At 44.2% G+C, this 26,961-nt stretch overlaps 1 protein-coding gene across 3 annotated transcripts in view; it reads left to right on the forward strand.

The window, feature by feature from the left end:
• TAF1B (TATA-box binding protein associated factor, RNA polymerase I subunit B) overlaps nt 1-26,961 on the forward strand; it is a 1,822,186-nt gene that overhangs the window by 874,123 nt on the left and 921,102 nt on the right. For all 3 annotated transcript variants that reach the window (XM_044079209.1, XM_044079201.1, XM_044079215.1), the window contains one exon: nt 13,940-13,983. In XM_044079209.1, the coding sequence (XP_043935144.1) occupies nt 13,940-13,983 (44 nt within the window). The remainder of the gene's footprint in view (nt 1-13,939; nt 13,984-26,961) is intronic.

The raw sequence follows: 26,961 nt of genomic DNA on the forward strand, positions 1-26,961 counted from the left end.
GCTCTAACACAAAGTCAACAATGATAAAATCAAATTCTAAATAAATTACTTGAACGTTCTGTAGTTGTCCTTACTATATTACAGTAGAGAATCGAATATCCAAACTAAATGGGACCCAAGGCAGTTCAGATAGTCAAACATGTAATTGAACCGGATAAAAAAAACTTCTAAAATCTTATTTTTTTCTTTCTGCATGCAGGGAATACACTTTTCAACCAGTCAGCGATTCCAGTGGACAGTAAAGAATATTTTTTACACACGACCGGGCTACAAGCTCAAAAAACACGTACAAGCGAATATGTGTAACGTTTACATATTCAGACTGTGTGATTTTTTCCTACCTGAAAACCTTTGAAGGCTGCATTCGGATAATTGATGTTTCAGATACTGTACTTTAACATTTTGTTAAACTCTTACATCCTTTAATAGTTTTATTTGAATATGAAAATATTTTCTGCAATTTTTGGCCAAAAATATAGTGTCATTAAGTTATGCAAAATTGCGGATTTTCTGCTGAGATTGAGAGTAAAATTAGGGAGAAATAGTTGAACATTTTTGATGCGTTGTCCAGTAGTTCTGCATATCAGTAACTCTTAAGCATATATGGGTGCATATTAGTGCCTGTGCCATTTTAAAATTTGCCTTTTCTTGAATCTTAATAATTCTTCTGTTAGTCACATGTAACCAATTTAGCAGCTCTATCACACATATGTTACCAACTTAACAGTTGTACCACATTTTTAGAGAAGATTGTGTCTGTATAACTTCCTTTATGCTATTAAGTAACTTATTTTATTATGCATTTTTGTATATTCGGTTATATAGGTGGCTTTAAATCTAGCCTGGCCACTCATATGTTGCATTTACACTCACCTGTACACATGGCCTTTGACATGCTGTACTATGGCGTAGAGCAGTTTTAATTAAATTTATACACCTAGTCCATACTGTGTAGTGGAACACACAAGGACTAACTTTAGTAAACATATTTCAGAAGACTAAAACTAATACTTAAAAAAACTTCATGACATCTAAGAATAAAGTTCAAGGTGTAAAGCAGCTTGCCATCCTTGTTCTGACTTTCGACTTTGGTGTGATTGACTGCCTTCCTAAGTGTTGGATCAGTTGGACAAGGGGAAAATGGTGCATGCTTGTCAAGTAAAATCAGTGTATGGCAAGAGAATACATCCACTGGTCTGATAGAGGTATGGGGCTACTTGAATTGAATAGGTCTTCAGTTGTAGCATCACATGTGTATCTGTTGGCATCGTCAGATCCAAACATAGTTAAAATTCTAAACCAGAAGTGTAGGATGATATCCTTGCTCAGATTAGCAGATAGATTTCAGAAAGTAATATGCATAAAATCATCTCAGAAGTAGATTAAACACAAGAAGCAACAAAAAGTTAAAAAAAGATACTGCGATTAGAAGAAAAGGCAAAAACATTGTAAAGCCCACATTTATAGTGGCAAGTATAAAGAACTTCTGAAACAAACATATCGGTCAGGAGTTCTAACATTAATGACCAAGAAGGGTTAAAAAAAAAAACTTAAACCAAAAACTGAAATGCTAATAATGGCATTTCAGCATAGTGGACTACATTCATTCTGGTTCACAAAGTCTATTGAAAAAGTAGGAGATGGACAAATGTAGGTTCTAGCTTCATGTCTTACTGCGGATTGTGATATATTTATGGGTGAGGGTCTGTGTACTAAAAAGCACAGCAATGTGGGAAGTTTGTTGCATTGAAGACTGCAAACATTACAGTATACAGCTAGCTAAGAAATGAGAATCCGGAACCACAAAGAATTACTGAAAAATGAAGCCATAATGATCACATGACACTATCTAGTACCGATATTTAAGAAGGTACATGCAAAAAAAACTACCCTTGGTGACTTTAATGACCATACAGAGAAACCATAAGAGTTATAAAGGATTAGGACGTGGAAGCAGACTACAACAGTCTTTAACAAGGACACAGACACATGTCTAGCAGTAGTAAGAACAACTGGGCTAATAAAAATAATTTCTAAGCATACTTAAATGTGGTACCTATACAGGTTGCTCCATATGTTTCTTCAGAAGGAGGCAGTTTTGGATACACTATGGTTGCTGGAAAGAACACTCTTGACAGAGACTGAAGCAGTGGTGTCTTTGTGAACTATAGTTGAGCCCTAACAGGAATAGGATCCATTCCTTTCACACTGTTGCAAACCCTAAACATGGAGAAATGAAGATGTTACTGTAGAAATGAATGCAGGGGAAGGGCTGATGACTGCTGTGTAGTGGGGCCGCAGATCTAAAGTGGTACTGTGCATCAGGCAGGCTATTGCTGCATGATGCGGATAACGAGAAATGGTAACACAATTAATTTAGAGGCAGTTGCATTACATATCAAAGCTGTCTGGAGAAACTGTTAAATTGTAGTAGCAGAAGGGAAACCACTGTGCTGGCCTGGGGAACATAGCTTGTGATCTCTAAGCTGCCCTGCCATCATGTATACACGCACACACACACACACACACACACACACACACACACACACACACACACACACACACTTTGAAAATTCTTTCATTGTGCCATTGTCTAAAGTTGTTGCTGCTTTTCCTGCAATTGTAGCAAACCAACACCATAACTGCTCCCACAAGCACCAGTATACACAAACACATACATACAAAAAGTTTTTTATTCTGTCAGATATAGACCATTCCTTTAGAGAGTGGTGGGTTGTAATGACAGCAGTACAGGATATTACTGGTCCATATGTTGGCAGGGATCTGTACCATTTGACATCAGTTATAGACAGCGAAGCCAATGAGCATTAACATACAGGAATGGGAAACAAATGCAGTACATTTTTATACCTTTCTGAACTGCATTATGTGTTCCTCAGTAATGCTCCTGCTACTATAGCAGAGCAACTCTACAACTGCTTGACCCACACACACAACACCACTTGAATGGGAAGTGAATACATCGCACTTCATTAACTTTCTGGGTACATTGCTTATCTCTGATCTCTGTGCACTAGTGTTAGTAGCAGTGGTCCACTCTACATAAAACCATCTCCTGTATGGAGCACTATGCAGTCTGCTACCAAATGGATCTATACCAGTGTAGACTGCCCACTGCTGTATTAGTCTACACCATCAAAGTATATGCGTCAACCTCTAGCACATTATGTACCTTTATAAATGTGTTTTATTAACCATGCTTAGCAGACTGGAGTGAGACTGTGGACTGCAGCAAAGCATTGCTCTTGAGATTAACTGCATACCTCTTTTGCCAGTTGCATGCATTGTTACTTTCAGTGAACTACTTCCAGACTGTGTTGTCAGTCACCCTGACAGTACTAGTGTGTTCCATTGCCCAACCTTCTTGATTATACCTGACAGCACTAGTGTGCTTCATTGTTTGTCCTTCCTGACTCTTTTGTAGTGTTTATAACACAGGTGCACCACTTAAGATGCTGTGTTCCCTTTAAATGAAGAAACACCTTGTCCCTGAATGCCCGATGGGTCCTGTATGGATGAATAGCCTACATTGTTATGCACCCATGAAATAGACTCATCCCCTAAGCACCTTCACTGTTCACGGTTGTAGGGCTCATAGTGCTTCCCTGCTGTGTTTCCTAACTTCTGACACACACAGAGCACCATGCCTTTACATATAGTATGGAGTACACCACTGAAATTAATTGTATGTTAAGGTACTTCATGTACATCTTTCATTTCAGAGTTTGTTACACTCAGCGCTTATTAACAGATATGATTTTCTCTGTGAATCTTACATTTGTCAGTTATCATGTGGTGTGGTTTCCATACTGTGCTTAGTTTGCATTATGGAAGGCATCCAGAAATTTTTCCCTGTTTTGAAGTATCTTGTCTCTGAATCCCACTTGTATACCAGAATTACAGCAGTCTGCAAACCGTGCAGATTGTGTACCAGACTTACAGTGCGTGTGCCAGTTACACGTTGTGCACCAGCTCTTCCAAACCCCACAGTTACGCACTGTATCTCAAATTTAGACAGTGTGTATCAAACTTGCAGTTATTACAAAACTTTATGAACCTCAAACTGACTACCAGTTACACAGTGGTTTTTCTTCCAGGTACCAGAGATCTAATAGGATATGGCCCATCTTCGGTAACCTGTAAGACTGTTTGCCAGTGTGTCACAGACACTGGGACTGCTTATCACCCACAACTTTCTCAAAGAAAAATCTGCATCCTCGTGCTCCAATGATGTTGCTGTGCTCCCAAGTTTCCAGTTATTCATTGCTGCATATTCAGTTAAAATGTAGAGTTTTCCTCAGATTTTGGCTTTGCAGTCTGCTACCCAGAGTCCCTGCAATCTTTCTTTCTTTCTTCAGCTAACAAAGATTACACACTGTCACAGTGCTGAAACTGCTTTTCTGAGCATGTCTGTGGCAAACACATTGCACCCAACGATGACTGCTTTTATTGTGTTGTATTTGTCTGCAGGAGTTGTAATGCCTTTCTGTATCTGGTCTATAGAGGTTTTAATAGTCACATTTGGTGTCAGTGGGACAGATGGAATACCCATTAAATGCAGTAGACTTGCCACTGGCTTGCATTCCACTGATACCAATGATTCTGATGCTGAGCCACGTCTTTCTCATGTGGCTATTTCCATTCAGCCTCGGAAGGCCTTTCAGAACCTAAAGGTTATTGTAAAAAAATCCCTCTGTTCCTGTGCCTCCAAAGAAATCTACAAAGTTGAAATCTTCCTTCATCCATATTGCTCTTTCACTGTGCACTAACTTGGTCTCATCATAGAGCCTATCAGTCCTGATGTAGGCTGGACGCAAAGGAGAACACAGCCAAAATGAGGAGCTTGTATATTCACAAGAGGTTGTTTTCTTGGTGGAACCTTTACCACTTCAACCACAGCAGACTCTAGGTGTGAGATCTGTCCATCCTTGGAATGTAAGCTGGCAAGAGCCATATAAGAGGAGACAGACCGTGTTTAGGCTTCTCTGTCCAGGACAGTATAACTCTGCCTACAAAGTTAACCTTGTCTCTTTCCCAGACACCAGTTGTACTCACCAGTACTGGCCTTGTTGGTAGTCAAGATTAAGCTAACAGAACTAGGGGCCCTTGCCCTTATAGAGACTGTCCTGCAGTTGTCATCATTTGACTGCCCATTTGAACAGATACCCCCTCAAGCCAGTTATGCAGCCAGTTACTCATCCATCAGTATGGGCACCTTTGTAATATCTGGTGGCATTCTATCATTTCTTCTTTTTAGCTGCAGACGTTTTTTTACCCTGCTGGCATCAGCTGCACCATTTTAATTCTGCTCCCCTAAGCACTGACAGCTCGCTTACAGGTGAAGTCATTGCTGGTGTTGTCAGGTGGGATGATGGTGCATTTGGTGCACTTCAGCATCCAGCCATTGAACCATGCGAGAATCAGTTTTAAAACAGAACCAAGAGTTTCATGCCAGTGTAACCAACGGCCATGAGACGGATCTTACTGGAGGCTCCTACAGACATTTCCTTGCCAGATTTTTCTGGGCACTGAAGCACTACAAAGATGCCGCCTTCTTTGTTCATGTCAGAAACCTCTCCTAAAAGGCCCTGTAAATTCCAGTGCATGTCCAGGCATTTAGGCTCACCTGAGCCATCACCCATTGCTGACTTAGACAGTGAGTAGGGTTCAGTTCCCTTAGGTCATTCCTTCAAGTGACCAAATTCAGAAAGTTTCTCTGCATGATGCAGGCCTATGAAGAACCACTAACACCATTACCTACCCCCAGAAGATGCTGAAAGAGGCATGCAAATTCTATCTTCAGACCTCACGGGGTGGTCCATCCCCACTGGACAGCCTGAAAAATGCCACCAGGATTGCTTGAGGCAACCCTAATTCAGTAGCCTTACTGTCTAGGAAGTCATTTTTGTCTGTCGAAGGATTAATTAGTCTTTGTCAGAGACCCCAAAATGAGATCTTGTTTTTTGCCATAGACTCCCATTCCCATTCCCTGACGACCTGATGTCAGTCCTGAATTGACAGCAACTGATACAGAAATACTAAGGTTCTGGTATTCGGGCCGACTGAGGGGTACCTGCAGGCAGATAACCCAAGTGTGATGACTGCAACAGTGAATACACTTGAACATCTATATAGATGTGTTGAATGTAATACTGAGTACCAGAATTCACTGTTTTAAGTCAGAATCACAGGTAATTTTTGATGGACTGGGACTTGCGGTGTAGTCCCTCACATTTTATCCCATTTAACAAATGTAATATAAATAATAAATAAATAAATATATTACTATTTACAATAGAATCCAGTATCTGATTTACACAGTGTGCTTAATAATTTAATTCTGATGCACATACAAGGATCAGGGTATTCATAATCGAGTATAAGAGAATATAAATAATATAACATTTTAGTGAAATTGGCTTCCCATCCACATAATTTTTTTTACTCTCTTCAAATGTAATTTGGATGACTGGATGGGTAACTGCTAATTCAAACCTGATTTAGCTCCAGTAACCCTCATGGACTGGGGAAGCATGCAGGTAGCTAACATATACTTGTGTGGCCTGTCTTTCGAGATTAATATTGCAACATATAAGGGCTAATTACCATGAGAATGCAAAACTAGGCTTCTTAAGATCCTCACAGGTCAGCAGCATAGCAAATACATATGAACACTTTTTCATGCAGTAACTGTTGTACGCTGATTAACATCTTTTTATTTAAGGTAGTACTTCTGAACTTAGAAACATCTGTTTGCCTGTTTGCAAGCTCATATTTAAAAGAAAGCAAATCAAGTCAAAAAACTAAGTATTTCAGTATATTTAATGACCATAAATAAAGTAACTATCTGATGTTGTAAATCTTTATTCATTATAAACAAAATTATGATCTCAGTGCCTAGCCAAAATAAACCAGTAAACTGAAAAAGAAGGCGCACAGAACTCGGCTGCAGGACAAAACTTCACTTTAATCCAATGAATCACAAATAGAAATAACGCTGTGTAACCAGTTCCTCTTACGTTTTCGTCAACAACTGCAGTTGTTGACGTAAACGTAAGAGGAACTTGGTTACACAGCGTTATTTCTATTTATGATTCATTGGATTAAAGTGAAGTTTTGTCCTGCAGCCGAGTTCTTTGTGCCTTCTTAATCTTTATTCATTCCTTACTGTTATGACTTCGGTTCCATCCCTGGAACCAACACAGCTGTTACCAAGCTCGCGCCAGCCAAAAACTCTCAGCTAAGACCTACCCATAATGCCCCTCTCATAGTCTCTCCAGATCTTGTTTGCCGCATTCCTCGTCAGACGTGCCAAGCTTTCTCTCTCAAGTTAAGTGTAGAGTGTTTTGGTTTTAATTCCTATTAATACCTTACTTTTAGTCAGTTTTGCACTTTATCCATCTTTCATTTATAGACTCCTTTACTTGTTCTATTCACTACCCTCTACCTTTGGTAGTTCCTTTTATACCATCGTTGGTACTGTCCCTCTCCCCTACCTTTAGGTAGGCCCTCTTTCCTACCACTTGTGGTATTTCTAAGTACCATTGTTGGTACTCTTCACTTTCTACCTATCTGGATATATTTAAAAAAAAAAAAAAAAAAAAACACTTCGCTCTTTAACTTTGCTGCTGTTTTTTTTTGACGGTTTATCTTGTTACTAGGACTAGTGTGGTGATTTTTGTCATTATGTCTGAAAAAGCTAAATTGGGTTTTAAACAGTGCGATAAGTGCAGGCGTAAGATGCCCAACTCAGATGGTCACTCTCGGTGCATTTATTGTTTGGGTGTTGAGCACATTAACGCTTCGTGTGATATCTGTTCTAGCTTCAGCAATAGGACTTTGGCTGAGGATAAAAGCAGGTTGATTTTGAAGGGTATAATGAAAACTCACTTCTCGGAGGCTCTCTCTGGGATGGAGGTTTCACCACCTCCTAAGACTAAAAAACACAGAGAGAAACGGAGTCACTCGCTTCCTACATCTCCCTCCTTGGAACCGAGTCAACACCGAGCTTCTCCCGCGCCTTCGGCACCAGCCTCTATGTCTTCCCCCTCAGTGCCGCCTCTATGTCTTCCCCCTCAGTGCCACCTCTAATTTTGACTTCTATTACTGTACCATCTTTGGCACTATCCTCCTTGGTGCTGTCCTTGGTCTTAACACCGACTTTGACTACCATACCCGCATTGGCACCATCCCCAGCCATGGTGCCGATAGCTTATACAGCTCCACAGACATTGACTCATTCTGTTCCGAAGGTTGAACACCTTCTCAGAACCAGATATCCTCCAACTTATGACCCCTTTTTGGGGCACCAATTTAGTCCCTTTCTTGAAAGACCTGACTCTCCTTCAGCAGCCTCCTACAGATCCACCAAGAGCCTTTCAAAACAAGATGTAGTGAGGGTTGTGGACCAGCTTCTGGCAGTTAGAGCATTGCCCAACCCTGCTAGGTCTTCCGTTCCACTTGCAACGGATGCTTTCATGTCTTACTCACCAGTATGTCCTTCCCAGGCCCCTAAGACTTTGGTACAGATGACCACCCCGGTGCATACTGTCTCTGTTCCATCTGTGGAGGTTCCCCTGGCACCGATTACTTGTGATGCAACGGATCTGTTGGAACTGGTGCTCTTTCTAAGCAGTGATTGGGTTGTCGGCACCGTGGTTCCTAGTTCGGCGCCTATTTTTTTGCTGACACCGTCTATGGCCATGGCTCCACCGGCAGCTACCAGTCCTCTCGGAGCTCCTCACCTGGAGGCGGGCTGCTCAGGGCGGGGTGTGACCCCAGTTCCGAGGTTGTCCTTCTCAGTTCCGGGCTCCCATCCCTCCTCGGGCGGGTCTGCTTTCCAGGTGATGGCGAGGGTCTTTGCCTCAACAGGCTCGCAGTCCGCACCAATGACATCGACACCAGAACCCCCTTCTAGCATGCAGCTATCCCAACCCCCTACTCTGGATTCCCTAGAACGGGAGCCGCAAGACCTTCCCTTGAAGGGAACCCTTTCTCCGGAGTCGTCCCCAGAAGATCCCACTGGCAAGCCACCCCGGAAGAAATGGTGCAAGAGGAAGCACCTTGATTCCCCTGAGGAATCTATCACTGAGGACACCAATTGCGATGAGGGAGAAGGGTCCCCACGGTCTAACCCAGAAGATGTCTCATTTGGAGACATTCTCGAGATCCTCAAGCAGAGGGGAGACTGGAAGTCCTCTAACCCTTGTTTGGAGGAATCGGTGTTCTTGCAAGCCTTCCGTGCTCGGCTATCTACTTCCTGGCTGACCCCACCTGCAGATGAGCTTGTTAAACTGATCATGCAGCGTGCCTGGGAGGCCCCGGATGATGTAGAACCTGTCCCCGGGAGGTCAGACAAAATTTTATCCACCCCCGAAGACCAGCCCAATTGGTCCAAGCAGTTAGTAGTTGATTCCATGGTTGTGGCGGCAGCCACCAAGAGGGAACTGGTAGAAGATAGTTCCACTGTGCATCCCCCAAACAGAGAGTCTTGGGCTATGGACAGACTGGGGAAGCAGACCTATGCTTCAGTGACCTTTGCCATTCAATCGCTGAACTATCTGGCACACTTTACTCGCCTCCAAAGAGACCTAATTTCAGAAATGTCTGCCTCTTTGGCAGGGGTACTGCCTGATGAGGTGCGTGACACTGTCACCTCGCAGTGGTCTACCTTGGAATCTATCTCGAACTCCTCGGTGCACTTGATCTCTCACACTACCGAGGGGGGCTGCTCAAACAGCCGCATCAGGCATCATCATGAGACGGCATGCTTGGATGCATTTGTGTGATTTTGCAGACCCCTTTAAATCTTCCTTCGTCAACGCGCCTGATGACAAATCTTCCCTTTTTGGTCCCAAAGTAAGAGACACACTATCACGAAGTTAGAAAGACTGAAAGACCTTTTGTGCTGTGGGCATACGTTTTTCCACCCCCCCAGAGATCCTATTCCAGGACCCAGAGGGGAGGAAAATTGTGGTTCAAGAAGTCCCAAGGATTTTTCATGACACTCGTGGTGAGCAATCCCCCTGGGCCAGAGGGGGCAACTCATCCAGAAGACGCCCCTTTTGGGGCAGAAGGGGTCCGCACAACCAGGGTGCCAAAGATTCCTTCTCCGGCCGACCCTACCAGCGGTCCTGAGCAGCGGCCAGATTGCTTTCCTCTAGAAACAGTCTGGGGTCGATTTTCCCTGCACCTACAAGCCTGGCAACTCATCACTATGGCTGCATGGGTGCAGAGAATAATATCCAGAGGTTATCATATCACTTTTGATCTTACTCCCAGACCCGTCAAATGAATCCCTGATGTTCCACTCAGTCACAGGGAGGTAGCAGCCTTAGAAATCGAAAAGCTGCTAAGAGAAAGAGTCGGCCAGCCAGTCCCACCAGACCAGAGAGGATCCGGTTTTCACTCGAGGTTCTTTTTAGTGCCAAAAAAGACGGGACTGGAGACCAATCCTGTATCTCAGCTTATTAAACAAATTCATAAAATCTCAAAAATTCTGGATGGTCATGAGTCCATCCTCTCCTTTCTAGGGAAGGACAACTAGATGTGCTCTATAAATCTCCAGGACACTTATTACCACATAAAGATGGACAAGGGCTTCTGGAGATTTCACGGCTTCCGGCTGGGAGCCAATCACTACCAGTTCTGGGTACTGCCATTCAGTCTCTCGACAGCTCCCAGAGTGTTCACCAAATGTGTGGCAGTTGTAGTAGCTCATCTTCGACTACAAGGATTCCAGGGGTTCCCGTATCTAGATGATTGGCTCCTCACCTCCGTGACCAGGAATCTTCTAATTCACAACCTCTCTTACACTCAAGGCCTTGCTCTTCGCTTAGGTATTAGATCAACATGGAAAAATCTCAAATGTCCCCAACAAAACACTATAATTTACTGGAGCAGACTTCGACACAACATCCTGTCAAGCTTCCCTTCCTCTTCACAGGCTCTCAGAAATAAGAAGCCAGATTCAAGTCTTCCTCCAACAGACTTTCGTACCAGCAGACCTTGTACTACAGTTACTGGGATCCATGGCAGCAACCATTACCTTAGTTCTACGGGCGAGGTTGCACATGAGACTAGTACAGTGGCTCCTTTCATCACAATGGTCGATCTTAATCCATCCACTCAACCACTTGATACGCCTTACAAATCTTTGCAAGAAAGAAATGCTTTGGTGGATGAAACCAGAATCAAATCTTTGGTATCGACCATTCTGCCTTCCCCAGCCCAGGGCCACGGTGACCAAAGGCACTTCCCTGCTACGGTGGGGTGAGGGGGTTTCCAGGGAAAGACAGTCCAAGGCATCTGGTCCCCCGTGGAGGCCAATTTGCACATTAATGTCCTGGTATTGAGGGCAGTTCTTTTAGCGTTGCAAGCATTCCATACATGCCTCCCTTCCGGGACCATTGCAGTTTAATCGTACAACATGTTGGGCGTCTGGTATATCAACAAACAAGGCAAAATCAGGTCTTAACCCCTGTGTCGGGAAGCCATGAGAATCTGGCACTGGGTGATAGCTTTCAACCGCTTTCTTATAGCAATGCACATTCCTGGGAGTTCCAACCTTATTCCGGACAATCTGAGCAGAAACATCCTGATGCCTCATGAGTGGTCTCTCAGTCCTGTAATAGCAGACAAGATCTTCCGCCAGTGGGGCAGGCCTTGCTGTGACCTGTTTGCTTCCCCTCTAAACAACAAATGCAGAAGCTTCTTTGCCCTGATCCCCCCTCAGGGGGAGTCACCAAGGGATGCTCTGACACGATTGGCCCCTGGGTCTGCTGTATGCCTTTCCCCCATTTCCCCTCATCCCAGAATTCCTCCAGAAAGCTCAAAGGTTGAGAAGCAAAGTGATCCTCATTGCTCCTTATTGGCCCTGTCAAGTCTGGTTCCCTTTCCTATGGCCTCATCTGATTCACAGCCTGTGGATCATGGATCAGTCCCAAGGTCTGCTGTCTCACCCTCAGGGACTGATTGACCCCAATCTCCACGGCCTGGCTCCTCCACTTCTGATGATTGCCAGGCTTCCTGATATTTCATCTCCTGTCAGTGACATACTTTTGGCTTTACACAAACCTTCCACCAGGCAAATTTATTCTAGTAAGTGGGCTAGGTTCTCTTCATGGGCATAGACCCTTTCTCCATGCCTGTTCAGAAGATCCTACAATACCTGACTACCCTTTTACATGCAGGAGCTTCAGCATCGACAATTACTGTACATTTAGCAGCTATTGCAGATTTTCACAATGGATTTGATAATTCTTCTGTTATGTCACACCGTCTGTGCAAAACCTTCTTGAAAGGAATATTACATGTTAAACCTCCGGTCAGACTCCCCATAGAGCCTTGGGACTTCGCTTTGGTGCTTCAGTCGTTAACAAGCCCTCTTTTCGAACCTTCTCATTCATGTGATATAAAATTTTTGTCTTGGAAGTCTCTACTTCTAGTAGCCCGTACCTCAGCGAGAAGAGTATCTGAGTTGCAGGCCTTGAGTGTCAAGAGACCTTACTTGATTTTTCATAGGGAAAGAGTGTCCCTATGTACTGAAGCATCCTTCTTGGCCAAGGTCATTTCTGTGTTTTCAATCAACCAGTCTATTGACCTGCCTGTTTTCTTCCCCTCAGCATTCAGATAGAGTGGGATACCTTTTGCATACCTTTGATGTTCATAAGCAACTTTGCTTTTACTTGGACAGAACTAAATCTTTCAGAAAAACAGATCAATTGTTTGTGGCCTTTGCAGGACCCAGACTGGGTAGGCCTGTCTCCAAAGTGACTCTATCGTCCTGGCTCAGAAACGTCATTACCTTTATCTATTATCAGAATAAACTGTCTTTACCTTCCAGAATAAAGGCTCATTATTCCAGAGCCTCTATGGTTGATATCTGTGCAGCAGCCACTTGGGTAAGACACCTCATACCTTTATCACTCATTACAAATTGGACATGGCCTCCAGGGGATGAGCATCTTTTGGCTCTGTGGTGCTCAGGAATATCCTTCTGTAGGGCCACCCAGGACTGAAGTAGCTGGGGACTCCGGTCCTAATGAATGAATAAAGATTTACAACATCAGATAAATAAGTTATGTCTTACAATAATGTTCCATTTGTGTTGTAGATCTTTATTCCTTCATTACTTCCCACTCTCCTTCCCCCTGACTGGACTCCTGGTGGACTTTATGATTTTCCCTAGTTAAGGTATTTACTCAGACAGAGCCTCCTACTGTCTCTTTTATTATTTCTATACTACAAGGGCGGGCAAACTCGATCTGAAGAGACTATGAGAGGGGCATTATGGGTAGGTCTTAGCTGAGAGTTTTTGGCTGGCGTGAGCTTGGTGACGGCCGTGTCGGTTCTGAGGACAGAACCAAAGTCCTAACAGTAATGAATGAATAAAGATCTACAACACAGATGGAATGTTATGGTAAGACATAACTTATTTTTCTTGCGTGACCGAGTTTAGCATGGTAAAGTTCCAGAATACATTTACCTTTGAGGAAGTTGATTGACAGTAATCTTCCAACAAATGAGCCATTACCCCTTATTTAAAAATGGATAGAAGGTTCCTGTATGTTTGATGTCTGGTAAGTGGGAATAGATGGAAATACAGAATCATCCACATAAAGATCAGGGCATCATCCACATTCTTTTCAGATGTGTAGAAAAAATAATGGACTAAGTACAGACTTTTGAGGGGCTTCCAGTTTTTTATTTTAAATGTACTGTAGCTTTCAAATCTCAGTTCTGAAATGGACAGCTATGTAAAATGTGTAAGTATCTGGTTAGTAAAACAACAAATAATTTATTTTCAGCCATGTTTAAGGTAATTGAAATGCTCATGTTTTTGCATGTGATTTTGTATGTGATTTTTGAAAAGGTCAAAAGAAAACTGTAATCTGATCTGGTTTTATTTTCTTTGTAGGTGGTTATCTAATATCGCAGAGGAAAAAAATGCAACAGATGAAGGTATTCACACTCTTAGTAGTATTTTAATGTTCAGTTCTGAAACCCATAAAATAGTTTAATGTGCTGCTGATGATGTCCTTCAAGGATGCATCTGCAGTCCTTACAAATGGGTTGTCCTGTCGTCAGGCAGCCCTTCGGTCGGCCGGATTCCAAAGTCTGGGTCTGGCTTCGGCTGGTGTCGCACTTCACCCGACGTCATTGCGGCAGTTCTTCGGGTGTAAAGGCATCAGCCGACGCCATTTTCCTCAGTCTTTCTTGCCGCGTGGCGCCCGAAGCAGAAGCTGTTCGCAAGTGCCGGTCGGTCAGATCCAGAGATTACTACTACCGAATACTACTTCGAAGACTTCTATAAAGCTAAGTACCCCGTTGGGGACTCTTTCTTGCCTCAGCCGATGTCAGAGAAAGTTAATAACTGTTTATCTTGTGGGAAACAAATACCTCATAAAGATTTCCACTCCTATTGCATTCATTGTTTAGGCCCAGACCACGACGTAGCAGCTTGTCTAGCCTGTGCTTCTTTTAACCGACGGACGCTTAGATGTCGCTCAGAATTTGCTGAACAGATTTTCGGCTCTGATTTTGCCTACATTATGCCGTCGGATCCTCCGACTACGCAAATAACCAAAAAGCGCAAAGAAAAGGACCGACACTCGCGGTCCGCGGTTTCGGCTGAAACCGCGGTTAAGCAAACCACGAGTGTCTCGGTTTCGGCCGAAACCGAGCAAGCGGTTCTTTCTTCAGCCGATAACTTGCCTTCTACCGAGGCCCCTTCTGTCCTGGTAGAAACGACTTCTGATATCCAGCCTTCTGTTGCGATTTCACAGGATTTATCAGACACCATTCCCCTAGATATTTCTACCCCTGCACGTGGAGCTGCTAGGCCTCCTCCAGCTATGTCTATTAAGGCCTTTGCCAGGGCTAAAGCAGCCAAAACTTCAAAACCTGTGCCTGCCAAGCCCCCCCTCTCACAGGCCCAGCACCAGCTCCCATATGCTTTCTTTGGCAGAGGATCTCATCTCTTTAATTCGTGGATCCCAGCCTCATCCAGACAGGGCCTCTCTCCCTTCTCCAGAAAAGAGGCCTAGAGCAGAGCCCCCTGAGCCAGTAGCCACAGATGATTCCTCTGATGATTCAGAACATACAGACCCTCCTGAGGCTTCTTATTCTCCTTACGAAGACTCTGATGCTGAGGAATCCATCCCTTCAGCCTCTCCTCCTGAGGAATTTTCCTTTGGGGAAACCTTGTATGCTATGAGGGAACAATTTCAGTGGCAGGGCCAAGATTTCTCAGATTCTAGAAAAAGGCTTAGGACCTTTCTACACTTGCCACAGCATAGGCCTTTAGCTGTTCCTCCAGTTCTATCTGTTGTTGATGATGCATTTAATGATGCTTGCACTACTCCTGATACTTTACCTCCGGCTCCTACTAAGCCAGATAGGTACTACAGGGTCCCGGACACTCATCACCACTTATATAAGGCCCCTTTTGCAGATCCAGAGACTATCTCCCAGGGCCCTAAAGCTGTAGCAGCTACTTCTTCTAAAACCCCCTCCCCTCTGAAAGGGAATCCAGGTCCTTAGAGAGATGGGGTAAAAAAGTTTACACCTCTGCTACTTTGTCAGCTAGAGCTTTGAACTGCCAATTTCATATGATTCAATATCAAGAGTTTATGCTTGACCAGTTGACTAAAAAGCTGTCCTCTGAAGAATCTTTAGATAAAAAGTATGTTCAAGAAATGTTACATAACATACAGCAGGTTAGTAACCATTCTTTAAAATGTGGCTATTCTGCACTGGAGGCTTCCTTTAGATCAGCCATGACTGGCACAGTTATCAGGAGGCATGCATGGTTGAAAGAGCAGGCATTACCAGACCATGTCAAATCTAAGCTTTTGGATGCACCTATGGACAAGGTCAATTTATTTGGTGCCCCAGCACAGCAGGTACTGAAAAAGATGGAAGAGAAAGCAAAATCTGTGCAAACAGTAAAAGATTTCTTACAAGTTCAACCTCCAAGGTTTAGCAGGAATTGGCCCTCCAAGAATTGGTCCTTTCCGGACTCCTCTAAGGCACAAAGAGGCAGGAATAGGCGCTCTAGAGGCAGATACCAATCCAGGGGTGCCTACAGGGGTCGCCAGTGGCAGGGTAACAACCAACGAGGCACGAATACAGCCACCACCACTACAACAACTCAATCACAGTGACTTGGCGGTGGCACCGCCTACCAGGGAACAACTAGAAGCACCCTTAGGCGGAAAGCTAACATTATTTTCAAGAAACTGGCACTGCATTACAAGAGAAAAATGGATTTTGCAGACTATAGACAAAGGTTACAGGTTCCATTTCCATACACTACCAGGAAAGAGAGGAATGCCAAACCTACCACCTTCTCAAAGGGCAGAAGCTCTAAAACAAATATCTCAATTATTAAGAATGCGAGCTGTGGAAAAGGTACCACTTATGGAGCAAGGGAAGGGATTTTACTCCAGGCTCTTCCTGGTACCAAGAAAAGAAAACAAATGGAGGCCTATTCTAGACCTGTCCGCTCTAAACACATTCCTCATTGTTCCAAAATTCAAAATGCTGACCCTACAGCAGCTTCTTCCCATGCTGGGCAAGGAGTCTTGGCTGGTAACTCTAGATCTCAAGGAGGCATACCTGCACGTCCCCATAAGACCAATTTGCAGAAGATACCTCAGATTTCTTGCAGGATCAGAGCATTATCAATTCTCAGCATTGCCCTTTGGCTTATCTACTGCGCCCAGAGTGTTCACGAAATGCCTGGCATCAGTAATCGCTCATTGCAGACTTCAGGGAATACAAATCTATCCCTACCTGGACGACTGCCTGATACAAGCGGACAACAAAAACAAATTAACAGAAGACTTACAAAGAGTCATCTACCTGCTACAAGCCCTGGGATACACAGTCAATACCAAAAAGTCAAGGCTGATTCCATCCCAAATAATAACCTTTCTGGGAGCAGAACTGGACACAACAAAACAAATGGCATTTCTAACTGCAGAAAAGAAAGAGCAACTTCCTCTCTATTTCTTGGCATTAACAAAGCAGAGCCATCTAACTGCAAGAAAAGTGCTACAAGCTCTAGGCTTCATGGCATCCTGCATAATACTGGTCCCTCATGCCAGGCTTCATATGAGAAAGCTACAGTGGTACCTAAAGAATTTGTGGTCTCAGCACAAGCACAGCCTGGAAACCAAAATTCCAATGATCCCATGCCTGAAACAAGAGTTCTTATGGTGGGCTCAGGCCTGTCAATCAAACACAGGACTGCCCTTCTGCAAAAGTCAACCAAGACAAACTATCACGACAGATGCCTCAGACTTTGGTTGGGGGGCACACATGATGGACAAGTGCATTCAAGGCCTATGGACTCAAGACCAACTGCATCTGCACATAAATCTAAAAGAAATGATGGCAGTAAAATTGGCAATCCAGGCATTCAGACCTCTACTCCAAGAAGGCCAGTTGTTGATAAGGACAGACAACACCACAGTTATGTGGTACATCAACAAACAGGGAGGCACACACTCATACCCCCTATGCCGGCTGGCACTGGACCTATGGGATGTGGCTCTGAACTACAACATTCAGTTACAGGCAATTTATGTACCAGGGAAGGAAAACATTCTAGCAGACATATTAAGCAGAACTACAACAGATGCCCACGAATGGATGCTGCATCCGGACATCTTCAAAACCATCACAAGACAATACAATCATCAGTTGAAGAAATTCTGCACAAGGTCTTACCACCCACTTGCTTGGAAGGTGGACTCCCTATCCTTCAGTTGGAAAAGCCTGACAGCATACGCATTCCCACCACTTCCTTTGATGCACAAGGTGCGTCTCAAGATCAAAGAGGAACGTCCGAGGATCATTCTGATAGCCCCAGACTGGCCAAGACAACATTGGTATCCACTGCTGAGGAGCATGTCCCGGGAACAAATATGGAAACTGCCCCTGATCCCATTACTGCTGACACAGAACAACTACAACATTCTGCATCCAAACCTAAAAACTCTGCAGCTAACTGCCTGGAACATTACATAACAGAAATTAACCCAAATTTATCCCAAAGGGTTAAGGACATAATCCTGGAGGCTCATAGACCTTCAACAAGAAAGAATTATGCAGCAAAATGGAAAAGATATCTCATCTGGAGTACTGCAAAGGGGCAAGATGTGACACTGATGAACATAGCCAACATCCTGGAGTACTTGGCGGAGCTCTTCCATACAGGCCTGTCCTATTCCTCCATCAAGATACATGCATCAGCTATTTCAGCACAATACAGCTTGGATCCTCATGTCTTCTCGCATCCTCTGCTCAGACAGTTTCTGAGGGGAATTAAAAATGTAAAACCTCCCAGGAAACCTCCATTGCCAGCATGGGACTTGAACTTTGTGCTAGAAAAACTGACTCTACCTCCTTTCGAGCCAGCAGCTACAGCAGACTTGCAATACCTATCCTGGAAGACTGCCTTCCTGCTGGCAATAACTTCAGCAAGAAGGGTCTCTGAACTACAGGCATTAATGGCAGTACAACCCTTCCTGATCTTCCATCAAGATAGAGTGTCCATGAGAACAAATCCTACATTTATGCCTAAGGTGGTATCCAGAGTCTCTTTAAATCAGGCTATCCACCTTCCTACATTCTTCCCCAATCCACAGAACAGGGGAGAACAGCTCTTACATACCTTGGATGTACACAGGCAATTACGCTACTACCTGGACAGGACAAAAAACAATAGAAAAACTGACCAGCTTCTGGTAGCTTATGCAACAGGAAAAGAAGGAAAACCAATTTCTAAACAGACAGTCTCCAAATGGATAGGAAATTGCATTAGATTTTGTTACTCCTACCATGGAAAGAAAACTCCAGGGAACATCAGACCTCACTCCACAAGGGCCACAGTCACTACCACAGCTTTCTTACGAGGAGTGGCTACCAAGGACATTATAGAGGCTGCTACTTGGACCTCCGTGCATACATTTGCCAAGCATTATAACTTACCTCTATACTCTAGATCCCGCGCTGGTTTTGCCACTGCTGTTTTGCAAGGGATCCTGACTACACCATAATCTATTCTCATTACCTCCTCCCCTAGTTTAGCTATGGTATTCTACCCATTTGTAAGGACTGCAGATGCATCCTTGAAGGACATAGTACAGTTTTGTACCTACCATAAATGTAGATGTCCGAGAGGAATGCATCTGCAGTCAGGATTACCCACCCTCCTTCCCCTCTGAGGTACTCCTAGGGTACTTACCAATCTTCAGCTAGCTTGGGGGGATCTATTATGGTGTATTTGTTTGTATATATGTACATACATGTTTATTTTGTGTGTTTGCTCTCTACTATTTGGAAACTTTGGCATTTATCCAAATTTAGCCAACCAAGAGGGCACCTGGCATCTGGGGCAAGAAACACTGGGGAAAATGGCGTCATCTGATGCCTTTATACCTGAAGAACTGCCGCAATGACGTCGGGTGAAGTGCGACACCAGCCGAAGCCAGACCCAGACTTTGGAATCCGGCCGACCGAAGGGCTGCCTGACGACAGGACAACCCATTTGTAAGGACTGCAGATGCATTCCTCTCGGACATCTACATTTATGGTAGGTACAAAACTGTACTTTCTTCGTGTTTCACTGTTGCAGACATCACATTTGGGTTATCTGCCTGCAGATGGCCCTCAGCCAGCCTGAATACAAGAGTCTTTGGATTCCTGCGTCGGATGCTGTCTCTTCTTCCATGACGTCAGGTCTTCAGGGGTATAAAGCATGCAGCCGACGCCATTACACCAGTCTTTCTTGCCGTGCAATGCCTGAAGCAGAAGCAGTTCGCAAGTGCCAGCTGGCCGACTCCTGAAATTATCGTTTTCGAGTTTCAGATCCGAAGTATTCAGAAAAGATAAGTACCCCATTGGGGATCCTTTTTCTTGCTCCAACCGATGTCAGTAAAAGTTAACAATTGTCTTACCTGTGGAAAGCAAATACCTCATAGAGATTTTCATTCGTACTGCATCCCCTGTTTAGACCCAGACCACAATGTCCCTCACTGTCGGTTTTGTGCCTTGTTCAACCCCCAAACTATTCGTCATCTGGCTATCTTTGCAGCAAATTACTTTCATACTCTTTTTCTCAGTACTCCAAAATGGCTTCGTTAAGCCATCCGACTACCGATCTTCCGAAAAACCCTAAGGATAAAGACAGAGACAGACTGCATAGGTCCAAAACTGCCGACGACACTTCCGTTAAGCTAGTCGCCAGTCCGCTGGTACTCAGGTGCTTTCGCAACCCCTGATACCAACTACTTCAGATTTGCAGGCCTCTACTGAGACCCATTCAGAGTCTGGTATGCCGCAAGATGCTTCTTCAACTATGGAACCTGCGGATGTCTCTACCTTGGGTGGGTCCGGAGCCGCTGTGCAGGCACTGGCTTCTGAGGGTGTATTCAGGCCTACAGACTTGCATTTTAAACTGACGCCATCGTCTTCAACCAGGCCTAAAACTCGCCCCACACCTAGAAAACCAACGTTCAAACCACAGGCTCAGGCCCATGTGCCTAAAATACAAATGCTTAGAAGGGCTGAAGACCTTATTACCTTAATTAGGGGAAGCCAGCCTTCCCCCTCTAAGAGACCTAGAACTGATTTTCCTTCTGATTCTTCTGATCAGGAATCTGATATTTCTGCTCCTTCTGATTACAAGGTTTTGCCCTTATCTACCTATGAGGATTCTGATGCAGAGGATTCCATTTCCTCTGCTTCCCCTTCAGAAGTTTTTTTCTTTTGGATAAACCTTGCACACTCTTAGGGAGTATTTCTGCTGGGAAAGCCAGGATTACTCTGACTCCAAAAAGAGACTTGGGGAATTTTTACTCCTTCCTCAACACAGGCCTTAAGCTATCCCTCTTGTTCTGGACATTGTAGAGGATGCTTTCTTGGAATCTAGCCTTTCTTCAGAGACTTTACCTCCAGCTCCCAGAAAACCTGACTGGTATTACAGAGTACCTGACTCTCACAAGTTCCTCTTCAAGAATCCTACTGCGGATCCAGAGACCATTTCTCAAGGACCAAAAGGCATTAAGGCTACTGCTGCCAAAAATCCTACCCCTTCTGATAGATATTCTAGAGCCTTAGACAGATGGGGTAAGAAGGTATACACTTCTGCTGCTTTGGCCATTAGGGCTTTAAATTGCCAGTTTCATATGTTAAAGTATCAGCAGCATATTATGGGACTACTTAAACAGAAAATGATGTTGATTCCTGACTGTGCTGAACACGAAGAATTACATGATTTAATGCATTCTGCAGAACAAGTTGGTAAACATACTTTGCAATGTGGTTTTGACGCTTTAGAAGCATCTTGCAGGGCTGCTGTCACTGGGTCTGTACTTAGAAGGCATACTTGGCTTAAGGAGCAAATCTTGCCAGATCATGTTAAAGCTAAATTACTGGATGTTCCCTAAAACCAAGACCGCCTTTTTGGCAAGAAAGCAGAAGTCGTCCTCAAAAGGATGGAGGAAAAATCTAAATCTATGCAAACTGTTAAAGATTTCCTACAAGTACAGCCTCCCAGATTTAGTAGGCATTGGCCTTCAAAGAACTGGTCCTTTCCAGTCTCTTCCAGGCCTTCTCAGTCCAAGCCCAGGAACAGCAGACCACCTAGGTTACAGTCTCAGGCTGTGCACAGACCTAAGCAGTGGGGGGGGGGGGAGCTCCCACTTCCAAAGCAGGGAGTAGTAAGTCACCCCCCCACGGAAAAATGGTACAATGACTTGATCTTAACCCTTCCAAGATCTGCTCAACTGCCTGCTCCCTTAGAAGGAAAGAAGAATAAAGATTCCACTTCCACACACTACCAACCCCAAACGGTTGGCCAGACCTACCCCCAAATCAGTGGGCGGAGGCCCAAAAGCAGGTTTTCTCTCTTCTAAGTATCAGGGCTATTCAATCTGTCCCAGCAGAACAAAGGAGACAAGGTCTTTATTCAAGACTTTTCCTGGTACCCAAAAAAGAACGCTCCTGGCGTCCTATCCTGGACCTCTCTATTCTAAACACCTTTCTGGTAATTCCAAAATTCAAAATGGTAAGATTTCAACAGCTTCTTCCTAGGCTAGGCAAAGACGCCTGGCTGACAGCCTTAGACTTAAAGAAAGCTGACCTGCACATCTCAATAAGGGAATCTTGCAGGAAATACCTACGCTTCAGGGCAGACTCCATGCACTATCAGTTCTCTGCACTTCCCTTTGGCTTATCTACTGCCCCTAGGGTATTCACAAAATGTCTAGCTCCAGCCATTGCATTTTGCAGGCAGATAAATATTCAAATATACCCATGATTCAGGCAGAAAGCCAGGACTTGCTATTACAACATCTGGTATTCATAAAGAAACTTCTAACCTCACTGGGGTATACCATAAACAAAAAGAAATCTCACCTAGTACCCTGCCAACAGATTGTATTCCTGGGATCAAGCTTGACACAACTGCCCCATGACTTTCCTAACTCTGCAGAAACAAGTTTATTTGACAACCTACTTCAAACTATAGGCCACAAAACATCGGCTATCTGCAAAGAAAATTCTGCAAGCCCTGGGGTTCATGGCCTTTTGCATTCTACTAATTCCATATGCAAGACTGCATATGAGGAAACTACAATGGTATCTAAAAAGCCTATGGTGTCAATATTCTCAGGACCTGGAATCAATTATTCCTATCATTCCTTGTATAAAGACAGAGTTCCTTTGGTGGGTAGAGGCCTGCTATCACAACAAGGGTCTCCCTTTCACTCTGCCCCCTGCCACACAAACCCTAACAACAGGTGCATCAGATTATGCATGGGGGGCTCACTTGGCAGGGCAAATGGAACCCGAGACAGATGTACCTGCGTATCAATCAAAAAGAAATGTTAGCTGTACAGAATTCCCTGACAGCCTTCAAAGACCGCATTCTTCCCGGACAACTATTGGCAAAGACAGACAACACCACAGTTATGTGGTACATAAACAAGCAGGGGGGAACCCACTCGTACCCTCTCTGCAGACTAGCCATGGCTGTGTGAAACACAGCCTTGAGCTACCAAGTGCACCGACAAGCTCAATTCCTGCCAGGCAAGCTAAATTCACTGGCAGATGACTTAAGTAGAAATCTCATGGACCCACACGAATGGAAACTAGAACCAAAAATATTCAACATCTTGAGGAGCAAATGGGGGACTCCAGAAGTTCGCCTCCCCTCAGAACTACCAATTGGACAAATTCTGCACAAGGACACACCACACTCAAGCTTGGAAATTGGATGCCCTGTCCTTTACCTGGCAAAGCCTCTCGGTTTATGCCTTTCCCCTTCTGCTTCTCCTCTCGAATGTTCTGCTAAAGATCAAACAGGACAAGCCATGGACAATACTGATTGCACCAGACTGGCCACGCCAGCACTGGTACCCCCTCTTGCGCAGTATGACGCTGCTAGAACCATGGCACCTACCTCAGACCCCTTCCCTGCCGTCCAAGCAGGCAGGCCAGATTCTGCACCCTCAGTTTCAAACCCTGAACCTTTCAGCCTGGCTAATTCCTTGAGCTCTGCAATAGCATCCCTCAGTAAGCAGGTGCTAGATGTCATTCTGGAGGCAAGGAGGCCTAGTACTAGAAAATCCTATGCTGAAAAGTGGAAAAGATACTGTTCCTGGAGCCAGAATCTGGATGGGCACAACGGTGCCCAGCTTACCTCATATTCTTCAGTACTTAACAGAAATGCTCCACAAGGGCCTATCCTTATCGTCAGTTAGAAATGCTCCACAAGGGCCTATCCTTATCGTCAGTTAAAATTCATATCTCTGCCGTTTCAGCGCATTATAATACTGAGCCACCCCTCTTCTCTCACCCCATACTAAAACAGTTCCTTAGAGGGGCCAAAAAATTAAGAACCCCCCCCTCCAGGAGAGCCCCCACTCCAGCCTGGGACCTTAACTTTTATTGGAAAAGCCCCCCCCCCCCCATTTGAGCCAGCTGCAACAACAGAGTTGAAATTCCTTTCTTGGAAAGCAGCCTTCCTTCTAGCCATCACTTCAGCAAGAAGAGTGTCTGAATTACAGGCCCTCATGGCAGTGGAACCCTTCATTATCTTCCATGCAGACAGGGTTTCCGTCAGGACCAATCCTTCCTTTATGCTCAAGGTGTTGTCTAATGTGGCCCTAAATCAGTCCATTCATTTTGCCTACTTTTTCCCTAATCCACAAAACAAAGGGGAATGAATACTGCACTCTCTGGATGTGCACAGGCAACTTAGATTTTATTTGGACAGGACTAAGCCTCTCAGAATATCTGAACAGCTGCTAGTAGGCTTTACTGCAGGGGCAGATGGGAAGGCCATTTCAGAGCAAACCATTTCCAAATGGATAGCCCATTGCATTCATTTCTGCTACAAGTGCCATGGAAAACATACCCCACAGGGGATAAGATCACATTCCACCAGAACTTCATCTACCTCTGCAGCCTTTCTCAGAGGAGTCCCTATTAGGGATATCCTAGAAGCTGCTATCTGGAGCTCTGTACATACTTTTACCAAGAATTACCACATGCCTATTTTTTGTAAATCCAGAGCTGGTTTTGCCATTGCAGTCTTGCAGGGCTTAATAGCTGGCCATAATGCTCTTTAACTTCCTCCTCTCTTCCTTAGCTTTGGGAATCAACCCAAATGTGATGACTGCAACAGTGAAACACGAAGAACATAGTACACTTGTGTACTCTTACCATAAATGTAGATGTTTGAGTGTTTTCACTGTTGCAGTCCTAGTTACCCTCCCTCCAGCCCCCTGACTTCTCTTGGCTCTACCTTTCCTTCTTGTTTGTTGTATTTAAGTTTTTCTGTTGTATTTGCTTTTTTATGGAGGTGTACCATAACATATAATTGCTTCCCATTGTGGGGGCATCTAACATCTGGGGCAAGAAAAACTGATGTAATGACGCAGGAATCCAAAGACTCTTTTATTCAGGCCAGCAGAGGACTACCTACAGGCAGATAACCCAAATGTGATGACTGCAACAGTGAATACACTCGAACATCTACATTTATAGTAAGTGTACATAACTGTACTTTTCTTTTGTAGTACTATTGGTTTTTAATAAATATGTGTAACTGTCCAAGATGTATTCCGAGTTTTTTGGGTGCATCAGTCCATTTGTGGAGACATTTCCTTCTGATGAAATTTCACATGCTACTTTAGAAAATGATCTTTGGGTGGGGTCATTGTGACATTGAATCATTTCACTGGGTGGCAGTAAATCATTGCATTGGGTTTACCCATCTGATATGCCTTTTTTCTGGTCAGAGGTTTCACCAGCTGTGCTTATATTCCCGCCATGAAGGCCTGCACTGTACTTGTTTCAGTGTTTCCTGTTACCTTTGTTAGTATGTGAGACACTGATGGAGACTAGTTCAGTTTTTCCTCACTGCTGTCAGTGTTGTTTGTCACTTCCTGCACCAGTACAGGATAATTTTTGTCTGCATCATGGATAAAGATTGTTGGCTATTTATTTTTCCTTCATCTATCAAAACTTAAAATGTTTAATAGTGATCATTATAGGCACATGCCCTTTTCAATGATATAAATAGCTGAACATCACTATTTTTTCATGTAGCTGTACTTTTTCATTATTTTATCATTTCCTTTATAAAAATGGACAAAAGGGAGATGTTCTTCGTGTTTCACTTTGCACTCATCATATTTGGATTATCTGCTTGCAGTAGCCCTCAGTCGGCCTGATTATCAAAGTCTTGGGTCCTGCGTCAGTTGCTGTCTCATCTTCCATGACATCAGGTAGTCAGGGGTATAAAGCATGCAGCCGATGCCATTACACCAGTCTTTCTTATCGTGCGGTGCCCGAAGCAGAAGCATTTCGCAAGTGCCATTCGGCCGACTCCTGAAATTTTCGTTTGAGTTTCAGAACCGAAGTCTTCAACTAAAGCTAAGTACCCCGTTGGGGAAACTTTTTCTTGCTCTAAACCAATGTCAGTAAAAGTCAATAATTGTATTGCTTGTGGAAAGCAAATACCTCATAAAGATTTTCATTCCTACTGTATTCCTTGCCTAGGCCCTGACCACGACGTACCTCGCTGTCGGTTTTGTGCCTTATTTAAACAGCAAACTATTCGACGTCTGTATATTTACACTTCTAAATATTTTGGTACTCTGTTCAATTATCCAGATATGTCTTCGGTCCCGACTACGGACATTCCGAAAAAAACGCAAAGATAGACAGAAACAGGCCGCCTAGGTCCAAAACTGCCGATGATGCTTCTCCTAAGCTAGTCGCCAGTTCGCTGGTACTCAGTGAGGTGCTTTTGCAGCCCCTGATACCCGCTACTTCATATTCGCAGGCCTCTACTGAGACCCATTTGGAGTCCGGTATGCCTTGTGATGCTTCAACTGTGGAACCTGCGGATGTCTCTACCTTGGATGGGTCCGGAGCTGCTGTGCAGGCACTGGCTTCTGAGGGTGTATTCAGGCCTACTGACTTGCATATTAAACTGACGCCATCTTCTTCTTCAAGACCTAAAACTCGAAACATGCCTAGAAAACCAACACCCAGACCGCATGGTCAGGCCTCTATGCCTAAAAAAACAAATGATAAAAATGGATAAAGACCTTATTACTTTAATCAGGGGAAGCTAACCTTCCCCCTCTATGATACCTAGGACTGAATTTGCTTATGATACTTCTGATCAGGATTCTGAAATTTCTGATGTTATGTGATCCTATCTCGCCTACATTCTGTACTGATGGGTTCGGAGCTGATCCTTGGCTCTGACTCGGCACGCTATGCTATAGAGCGAAGCCTCTTATTGGCTGAGCTATTCTATATCCCAGGATGCACCACCACTACTTCCCCAGATCTTGTTTGCCGCTTACAAGCTAGGACGTGGTCTCGAACTTGGCTGAGCTAAGTGCTTTT

The sequence above is a fragment of the Protopterus annectens genome, chromosome 1.part1 (genome assembly GCF_019279795.1).
Source record: "Protopterus annectens isolate FY-2018-M chromosome 1.part1, PAN1.0, whole genome shotgun sequence".
NCBI classification, from domain to species: Eukaryota; Metazoa; Chordata; order Ceratodontiformes; family Protopteridae; genus Protopterus; species Protopterus annectens.